General features: G+C 41.7%; 1 protein-coding gene across 1 annotated transcript in view; it reads left to right on the forward strand.

The window, feature by feature from the left end:
* LOC130565670 (protein eva-1 homolog C) overlaps window positions 1-10429 on the forward strand; it is an 83008-nt gene that overhangs the window by 26157 nt on the left and 46422 nt on the right. The window contains exon 5 of the mRNA XM_057352633.1: window positions 4889-5032. Within this exon, the coding sequence (XP_057208616.1) occupies window positions 4889-5032 (144 nt within the window). The remainder of the gene's footprint in view (window positions 1-4888; window positions 5033-10429) is intronic.

Genomic DNA, 10429 nt, shown 5'->3' on the forward strand with positions numbered 1-10429 from the left:
TCTCTCTCTCTCTCTCTCTCTCTCTCGTCTTCGTCTCTCGTCTTCTCTCTCTCTTCGTCTCTCTCTCTCTCGTCGTCTCTCTCTCTCTCTGTCTCTCTCTCTCTCTCTCTCTCTCTCTCTCTCTCTCTCTCGTCGTCTCCCTCTTCTCTCTCTCTCTCTCTCTCTCTCTCTCGTCTGCTCTCTCTCTCTCTCTCTGTCTTCTCTCTCTCTCTCTGTCTGTCGTCGTCGTCTCGTCTGTCTGTCGTGTCTGTCTGTGTCTGTCTGTCGTCTGTCTGTCTCTGTCTTCTGTCTCGTCTCTCGTCTTCTCTGTCTGTCTCTGTCCTGTCTTCTGTCTGTCTCTGTCGTCGTCTCTGTCTGTGTCTGTCTGTCTCTCTGTCTGTCTGTCTCTGTCTGTCTGTCTGTTCTCTGTTGTCTGTCCTCTCTGTCTGTGTCTGTCTGTCTCTGTTTGTCTGTCTGTCCCTGTGTCTGTCTTCTCGTCTGTCTGTCTCGTCTCGTCTGTCTTTCTGTCTCTCGTCTCTCTCTGTCTGTCTGTTCTGTCTCTCGTCTGTCTCGTTCTCTCTCTGTCTCGTCTCTGTCTCTCTCTGTCTCGTCTTCTCTGTCTCTGTCTGTCTCGTCTGTCTTCTCTGTCTGTCTTCTCTCTCTGTGTCTGTCTGTCTCTGTCTGTCTGTCTCTGTCTGTCTGTCTGTCTCTTCTGTCTGTCTCTCTGTTCTTGTCTGTCTGTTCTGTCTTCGTGTTGTTCTGTCTGTCTGTCCGTCTCTTCTGTCTTGTCTGTCTCTATGTATGTGTGTTTTCTGCTCGTCTTTTGTTGTTGTTGTTGTCTGGTGCTTTGCTCTTGTCGTCGCGTTCGCTGTCGTGTCTGTCTCTGTCTTGTCGTCTTCTTCTCTTCTCTCGTCTCGTGTCTGTCTGTCTGTGTCTGCTCTGTCTGTCTTCATCTCGTCTTCGTCCGTTCTGTCTGTGTCTTCGGTCGTCTCTGTCTGCTGTCCGTCTGTCTGTCTGCCCTGACCTGTCTGTCTCTCTCTGTTCCTGTTCTGTCTGTGCTCTGACTGTCGTCTGTCTGTCTGTCCTTGACCTGTCTGTTGTCTTCTCTGACTGTCTGTCTGTCTGTCTTCTACTTTTCGTCTTCTGCTGCTGTCTGTCTGTCTGCCTGTCTTCTTCTCTCTCTGTCTGTCTGTCTGTCTGTCTGTCTGTCTCTGTCTGCTGACTGACTGTCTTCTTCGTCGTCTGTCTGTCTGTCTGCACTGCTGCTGACTCGTCTGTCTGTCTGTCTGTCTATCTGTCTCTGTCGTTCGTCTCCGTCTGTCTGTCGTCTTTGTCTGTCTGTTTCGTGTGTCTTCGTCTGTCTGTCTTCTGTCTGTCTGTCTGTCGTCCTCCTCCGTCCGTCGTCCGTCCGTCTGTCTGTTCTGGTGCCTCTTCTCTGCCTGTCTCGTGTCTCCTTGTCTGTCTGTATCTGTCGTCTGTCAGTCGTGTCTGTCTCTCGTTTCTGTCTCGTCTCTGTCTGTATCTGTCTGTCTGTCATCAGTATGTCGTCTGATGTCGTCTTCTGCTGTCTCTTTGTGTCTCTGTGTTCTCTTGTCTGTCTGTTGTCTTCGTGTGTCTCTCTGTTCTCTGTCTTCTGTCTCTCTGTCTCGTCTTCTCTCTGTCTCTGTCCGTCTCTCTTCTCTCTCTCTGTCTGTCTGTCGTCTCTCTTCTCTCTCTGTCTGTCTGTCTGTCGTCGTCTCTCTCTGTCTGTCTGTCCTTGTCCGTCTCTCTCTGTCTGTCGGTCTCTCTGTCATATGTCTGTCGTCTCTCTGCTATGTCTGTTTGTCTCTCTGTCTCGTCTCTCGTATGTCGTTCTCTCTTCTTCTTCTCGTCTGTTCTCTGTCTCTGTCTCTGTCTCTGTTCTGTCTCTCTGTCTTCTCTCTCTCTGCTCTCTGCTCTGCTCGTCTTCTGTCTGTCTGTCTGCTCCTGCTCTCTCTCTGTTCTGTCTGTCTGTCTCTTCTCCTCTCTCTGTCTTTGTCTCTGTCTGTCTTGTCTGTCTGTCCTCTGTTTGTCTTCTCTCTGTTGCATGTCTGTCTTATTGTCTGTTTCTGTCTTTGTCTGTCTTTCTGTCTGTTCTGTCTATCTCTCTGTCTACTGTCTGTCTGTCTGTTCTATGTCTGTCTCTTCTCTTCTCTGTCTCTCTTCTTCTGTCTCTCTCTCTCTCTCTGTCTGTTCTCTCTCTCTCTCTCTGTCTGTCTGTCTCTCTCTCTCTGTCTGTCTGTCTCTTTCTCTCTCTCTGTCTGTCGGTCTCTCTGTCTATATGTCTGTCGGTCTCTCTGTCTATATGTCTGTCTGTCTCTCTCTCTCTCTCTCTCTCTCTCTCTCTCTCTCTGTCTCTGTCTCTGTCTCTGTCTCTGTCTCTGTCTCTCTCTCTCTCTCTCTCTGTCTCTGTCTCTGTCTCTATGTCTGTCTGTCTGTCTGTCTGCCTGCCTGTCTCTCTCTCTGTCTCTGTCTGTCTGTCTCTGTCTGTCCGTCTGTCTCTGTCTGTGTGTCTGTCTGTCTGTCTTTGTCTCTGTCTGTCTCTCTGTCTATATGTCTATCTATCTCTCTGTCTGCCTGTCTGTCTATATTTGTCTGTTTATATATCTGTCTATTTATCTGTCTTATCTGTCTGCCTTTCTGTCTATCTCTCTGTCTATCTGTCTGTCTGTCTGTTTATATATCTGTCTGCCTTTCTGTCTCTCTGTCTGTCTATATTTATCTGTCCGTCTGTCTATTCTGTTTATTTATATGTCTATGTCTGCCTGTCTGTCTTTCTATATGTCTGTCTTTTGTAATGTGAAAGTCATATTGTTTTATTTTGATTATTTTTAATGTGTGGTCTTAGGTAAGGTTAAAGCAGAATTATATCTGATATCTTCCTAAAATGTGAATAGTGAAGCAATTTTGATCCTATTACAGTTTTCACTTCTGTTATTTCAATATTACAAAAATGATTTGTAATCTCGAGAAAAAAAAATTAAAACAAAAATGCATGGTCTCTGTAGACGTCTGCAGAATTCCCACACCGTGCATTTACCCCCTTTTAGCCCTTTTAGAGCTGTGAACCCAGTTTAGAGCATCTCTTTTGGAAGGTCTGAAGGTCACCGCCTCTCTCACGTGGATCCAGTTTCTGGTTGTGCAGCAGGCAGCGGAACCGTTAGATTCTCAGAGATGCAGATGTGTTATGATCAGTGTGTAACAGGTGATGTGTCCCAGGAGACCTGTCAATAGTTTCCTCATCTTTAACTTTGACAGAACTGGTTGTTAGGGCTCTTTAAAGCTCTTCGTGAATCAGATCTGTATCAGCGAGAATATCTTTGTTTACCAACACGGCCCTGTGACTTTTGACCTCTGGCATTTGTTAAAGCCATCAGTCCTGAGGTAAAGGGACACGTCTCCGGTCGTCAGATCTCACCCCTCCTCTTCTCTGTTTCTCTCATGAATGAGTGATAGTGTGTCAGGTCTTTGGCTTGTGTTAAAGGATTGGTAAATGGACCATCACACACACATTTAGACTGTGGGGGTGTTTTTCTTTTTTCATAAGTTTGGTACTTTGTTGCCATATGGTGTTATAGTTCCTATGGCTTGCAAAGTAACAGTGTCACGTGATTTGAGGCGTCATTGTGTGTTTGTGTGTGTATAAGATTGACTGTAATGTGAATATTTTGTCATGTCCTGTTTTGGCATGTGACTACAGTTTCTTCCGCCCCCACAGTATCCATGAAATCGAGTGTTAAAGACATAATGACACGCAGACGACAGGCCCAGACATGAGGGGTCTCTCTCTCTCTCTCTCTCTGTCTCTCTCTCTCTCTCTGTCTCTCTCTCTCTCTCTCTCTCTCTCTCGTCTGTCTCTCTCTCTCTCTCTCTCTTCTCTCTCTCCTCTCCTCTCTCTCTCCTGCTCTCTTCTCTTCTCGTTCTCTCTCTGCTCTCTCTCTCTCTCATCTCTCTCTTCTCATCTCTCCTCTCTCTCTCTCTCTCTCTCTCTTCTCTCTCTCTCTCTCTCTCTCTCTCTCTCATCTCTCTCTCTCTCTCTGTCTGTCTGTCTGTCTGTGCTTCTGTCTGTCTGTCTGTCTGTCTGTCTGTCTGTCTGTCTGTCTGTCTGTCTGTCTGTCTGTCTCTCTCTCTCTCTCTCTCTCTCCCTCTCTCCCCCTCCCCCTCTCAGTCTCTCTCTCTCTCTGGTACTTTATTGGCATGATTGCGTGTTCTTACAATATTGCCAAAGCATTGAACATATAACAAAAGACATACATTAAGTACAAACATGAGATTAAAATTAAACTAAGGTGCTGAGAATGAATTTAGAATTTTAGAGTATATGTAAGTAAAATAGAGTATATGTAAGTAAACAAATGAAATCTCAATATCTCAAGTAGATTTCAGGCAGAAACATGAGAATGTAATAGAGTCAAGAGTGTAGATGTGCATTGATTGTAGCAGATGAAGGCAGTAGTTTGTTTCTGAGGGTGTGCAGCTGACAGATGAATGAAGAAGCAATCTCTCTCACACGCAAACACACTCGCGCACACACACCTGTTTGATGTTCATCAATGTGTTATCCTTTTTTTTGTCATTTTTATTTTTGCAACTTTGAAGGTGTTTCTCAGTTTCAGTGATGTTGTACTAGTTACTACATTTTGCATACGTAGGGAAGTAAAGTTTGGGACAGAATTGTGTCGTAAAGTGTACTAAACCTGACATAGCCACGTTTTACTGCATACAATGACATTTGAAATAAGTCATAATCTACTGTATATACAGTCATAAATACAGTCACAAATAGCTGTTCTGTATTGTAAGTCTACGTGTGTGTTTTTCACTCATTTATACGTTAGACTAATCTCTCGCCTGGTCTTCTTCCAGACTGATCTTTCTCATCTCATTTCAGACTGCTCTTCAGACATTGCTCTGCAGGTGATGACATCACGTTGCCAGGGGAAACGCACATGTGTGGTCCACGCCTCTACGCAAGAGTTTGGAGACCCCTGTTACCGTGGCACCCGCAAATACCTCAGTGTGATCCACACCTGTGGTGAGTTCGCTTTATACCGTATGTCTTTATGAGCACTGCAATGTCTGAGTGCCGTCTGATACAATTCTCAGAAATTCATTTAATTACTTTTTCAATGCAACGATTAATTGTCGAGTGCTGGAATATGTTAATACAATTTTACATCATGAATGTAAAGAACTTTTATGCACAAAGAGTCACAAAGCTGTTTCTGACCAATAGAGGGCAGTAATGACTTACTGTAAACTTAATGTTTGTTTTAATTGTCCACAATATTTTAAGGCCCCCATTTATATTTTGTAACCGATGAAATATTCTCTAGCTTGGCATAACTAGAAAGATGCAAAAGCTATTTGCAAAGAAATATCTTGAATTTTTTTTTTTTTATGCTTGTTTAGTCTTATTTACAGTCATTTTAAGTCATCTTGAGTCAACCTTTGAAGTTTGTTGAGGTTCTCGTTGAGAAAAACTACACCGAAACGAGTCACAGTTCATATCTGTAGTGTGTGTTTTTATTAGTTGTCATTAACGCATTCCCATCTGTACCTGCAGATTTTCACAAACTGTTTATTAAATATTTTGACTAATCTGAACACGAAAATAGAGGTGGTTGTTGGGGTGTTACTATGTGGTTGCTAAAGCGTTCTGGTGTGGTTTTGGTGTGTTTCTATGCAGTTGCTTCATAAGTCTCAGGTGAAAAGCACTCAGATTCATTCTGTAGTGTTGGTCTGTGGGATTTTAAAAGGTCGTAAATCGAGGTTGATTGTTTAGAAGAATAAAACACACCTCTGTGCGACAGGACACATGGTTTGTGCTTTTATTCCACTGATCTATTTAAATGACTGGATTGCGCCCAGAACGCTAAACCAACGGCAGGAGGTGAAGCCACTGGAAGCGATCGTGCCGCCATCTTGGTATGCCAAACTGACAGAGAGCGCCAATGACTTACATTCAAAATCACCATCCAAAATAACACGTTTTTAGCTTATTAGGCTCGCGATTCATTTTTACTTCACATGTGTGTTTAAATTAATTGTTACTTCTGATGTATTTTTCAATGTTTATGTTTATTTTTAGGCAGAATAGCTACCTATAGAAATCAATGTATCTAGGTGAGTGTGTATTACACACTGTTGTAATGGCACATGTGTAAATGTTTAGAAATAAAGCTTCATTACTTAAAGCCACAATATGGAATATTTGGACCGCCAGATGGCACACTTTCGAAACAACAACAAAAGGCGAAGCTAAATGACGTTATGTAGGAGAGTGGAATTATGGGACATGTCGTTTTCACCATCCAGAGGCGTATGGAGATCGGCCATCATGTTCACGGACGAGGTAATGAATTGAATTTATTTCATGTCATCGTAATGAATTAGCTCGCAAGAAACGTGGAATGTAATGCTACGTTAGCCCGCGTCTGATATTGGACTTTGTCCATTGATTTGGTAGCATAATGCTACACAGTTTTACCTGTTTCAAACAGTCACACAGTCGTCGTTTAAAAAGTAAATTGAAACGAACCCACAGCATTTACAAGTAACGTTACTGGCTACATATTTTTGTGCGACATATACTGTATTTCATAGGGTAACTGCATTCATAACTATTGAAATAATCTGTGCATGAGTATTTCATGTACAATAAAACAAATGTGCTTACCTGTCTATTAAAACACATGCGAGAGCGGAGTCTCTGTCCAGTCCAAGTTGGTCGCGAAGCTCTCTCCATTTAGAAAACGCCACGCCGATATTAATCCTTGTTTTATTTCTTCGCTTGTCCATAAGCCTGCTTGTCTCGTTTGGTCTACGTTTACACTTTTTTGGGTTTCCTTTACTCACCAAAGAGTAATCGTGTTCCATAATAACAGAACAACAGATGCTGCGTCCCAGATGCTGTTTAACCACTTCCACATGTGCTTGTTGCCGTAGTTTCTACAAGCGGAAACTGAGGGTAGTGCGGAGCGCCGGATATTAAGTCACTGATATGCGACAAATACAAGGGAGACAAGGGACGGGCCATTATTTTAAATAGGAATTTCTCTGGATTTGCACATTCTTGGGAACAATTGGGATAATGTAAGTACACAACTGCATGAAATATATCACACTGTGATTTTTGGATATTTCATAACAAAATTCTTCCATATTGTGGCTTTAAAGAACAAATGAAGAGTTTGGTTTCAAAATGAGATAACTCCGATTTAAAAAAAAAGTTGTATTATGTTATCATGTTTTTATTGTGTTTTATTGTGTTAGTTAGCTGTATTTTTTGTTATTATGGCTTAAATCAAAACAAACCAATTGCAGTTTGATTGATATTAATTTTAATGCATATAAAAAATAAAAAAGACAAATTTTAAAAACGGAGATCTCATTTTGGAACCAAACTCTTCATATACAGCCTGTATTTATCTGTATTTAGATTTCAGAAAAAGCACATTTATCATATGTTAAGGTGTCTCGTTAGTCTGCTGATCTGATATGTACGCTACTGTAATGAAAATGACCGTAATTCACTCTATATCTAATAAGACGGGAAAATTCCCGACTTTAAATCATTAACCATTTACATGCTTAAGACATTTGCGTTGTAAGAATGTACTGTGAGACTTTAGATATAAAAACAGGGACTGGTAAGTTACTGTTTTATCATTAATATGCGATAACTCCCTTAATTGAATAGAACGTTAGGGCATACCAACATGGCGGCGCGGTAGCTTCAGTGTAATGACGTCATGAGCAATCTAGTCATTTATATAGATCAGTGTTTTAACATGCGGGATGACTTAAACATGATGATTTGCCTTATCAAACGCCAGTAATACAGTTTTAGTTTTGTGTCACAGCTGACATCTGTCATTTATCAGGATTTCAGCATTTATTTTTCAGTGTAGTTGAGTTTTTATCAGTCAAACACACCGAGCAGACATCTCTTTGATAACATCAGAGGGATTTTCATTATTTAATCTGTTTCCTGATGATGACACATACATGAATCCAGTTGGTTTGTGTGATTGCAACAGTTAGATAACAAAACAAGTAACTTGGCTCACTGTGTGTGTGTGGCCTTGTTTTTATATCCCGGTGGGGACCTAAACCTGAATGCACATGGGGACTCATGTCATCGCGGGCACCACAATTGTGGTCAAATAAACGTATAAATCGTACAGAACAATATTTTTTTAACTCTAAAAATGCAAAAAGTTTTCTATGATCTTAAGGTTTAGGGGTAGGGGATAAAATATACAGTTTGTACAGTATAAAAATCATTACACGGAGACAATAAACCAGACAGTGTGTGTGTGTGTGTGTGTGTGTGTGTGTGCGTGCGTGTGTGTGCGTGCGTGTGAGTGCGTGCGTGTGTGTGCGTGTGTGTGTGTGTGTGCGTGTGCGTGTGTGTGTGGGTGTGGGTGTGTGCGTGTGTGTGCGTGCGTGTGTGTGCGTGCGTGTGTGTGTGTGCGCATGCGTGTGTGTGTGTGCGTGTGTGTGCATGTGTGTGCGCGCGTGCGTGTGTGTGTGTGTGGTGTGTCTATGCATCACATCTTTTGAATGTAGTTTGCTTTGTTTTCTATAGGGTTGAATGTTAGTCGGACCAGACAAAACCTTTTCTTTTGTTAGACTCGACATTCCTGTGTGGACAAATCTGATAAAATCTCGCTTTTTGGATGTCCTGAAAGGTAGATAAGATTTATAAATAGTGTGTATTGAAATACGTTTGTATGCTGGGCCTTCACATTACATCAACAGTGAAAATAAATGCGAACGTAAGTGTGACTAATGTTCTCAAAACCACTGACTGCATTCATGTGTGGAGAAACAGACAGAAGAGAGTGAGATCATGTGACCAGACGAGAACGAGAGAAAAGAGAGGTGTTTTGGTTTATTGCAGAATGCCATTGCCCTTAAAAGGCAGCGAATGTGCGTCTGTATGAGACAGACAGACAGACAGACGTGTTTCACGCACTCAGATCTGTGCTGTCGCTTCTGTGGGATTGTTTGGAGACACACAAAGGCAACGATGTGTTTTATCCGGTGCTCCGGATCTTTCGTGTGACATGCATGTTCACACACGTGATGTGTAGCTGGGTCTGTGAGGGTGTGGCTGGGGTCAGAGGTCAACTGGATACCTGCAGGTCAGCCAATAGGAAGACGAATGCTTGGGTCCAGCGCTGCATGTGTCAGAAACCACACACGAGGATTGTTTGTGCTGTCATTAACACTCTCTCTCTTTCTTTCTCTTGTGGTGATGGATTGAGGCTTTTGCCTTCCTGAAGTTTCTCTTGGGTTTGAAATTTTGAGGATGTAATTTACACATTTAAGCACAAAGACACGTTATTTTTTTATAAAAATGTTTAACTTGCTCCCACTTTTGTATTTGTGAACTTGACCTTTATGTCCCGGTCAGAAAGCTTCTCAGCTAACAGGGCATGTTCTCAGAACCTCAGCTGACTTTCTCTTAAAGTTCTCTTGAATTTATCTAAAAGGTTTTTGCAGTGCCATTAAAAAAGCAGTTTAACGTGATGTCACTTTCTAACATTGTGTGCGGAAGTTTAAAACGAATAGGGAATGTTAGCAAAACGTTCAAGTCATATTTCATATTTTCATACAGCATTTCTGTTTTTAAGATTGAAGATCTGAGATGAGGGTAAGACAATGAAAAAAGGTAAACAAGAAATAAATACTTGTAAATCGTACATGTGTCCTATAGTGTGAAAAAGCAAAATTTAGAAAAAAAACTGTTAATATTACACTGTTTTAAATTATTAATATTTATCATGTAGAATAGCATAAGAGAGATTTGTTAGTTTTTTTCTAACTTTTGCAGACACACCATAGGACAAATTTGAATATTTGCAGTTTTTTTATTTGAGCAAAATGAGAGTTTTAAACAACTGGGATATAAATGTTTAATTTTTTTTATCATACGAGTTCCTTTTAATTTAGAAGCAGTATTTAACTTTTGGTAGATTATAAAGTTAATCTTCTATTGGTGTGTTTATTTAACTTCTGGATCAAAGTTCTCTTAGATTTAAATAAAGTAAGTTGAGTGTAAAAGTACAGAGAGAGAGAGAGAGAGAGAGATTTAAAGTCACAGTCTCCACTTCCTGTTTCGTTTTCCTCACATCGTCTTTCACACACACACACACACACACACACACACCCTCCCGCCCGTCTCGCCGTGTCTCTGGCGGGCTGAACATGAGATGTGTGTGTTTACGCTCAGCGTTCAGTGAGGTGGTCACTGCTGCTCTCTGGAAAACGTGAATCGAGAGACGCTTAAGAAAAGCAGAGGTCACATGGGATCAACGTCTTTTCCTACGCCGGAGGAGCGTTGTGAAGTTTTACCTTCTTAAAGAGACAGTCGGGCTTTCATTAGCAGGAGTTTGGGGACACGTGTGCACAGGTACCTGAA

The sequence above is a fragment of the Triplophysa rosa genome, linkage group LG15 (genome assembly GCF_024868665.1).
Source record: "Triplophysa rosa linkage group LG15, Trosa_1v2, whole genome shotgun sequence".
NCBI classification, from domain to species: Eukaryota; Metazoa; Chordata; class Actinopteri; order Cypriniformes; family Nemacheilidae; genus Triplophysa; species Triplophysa rosa.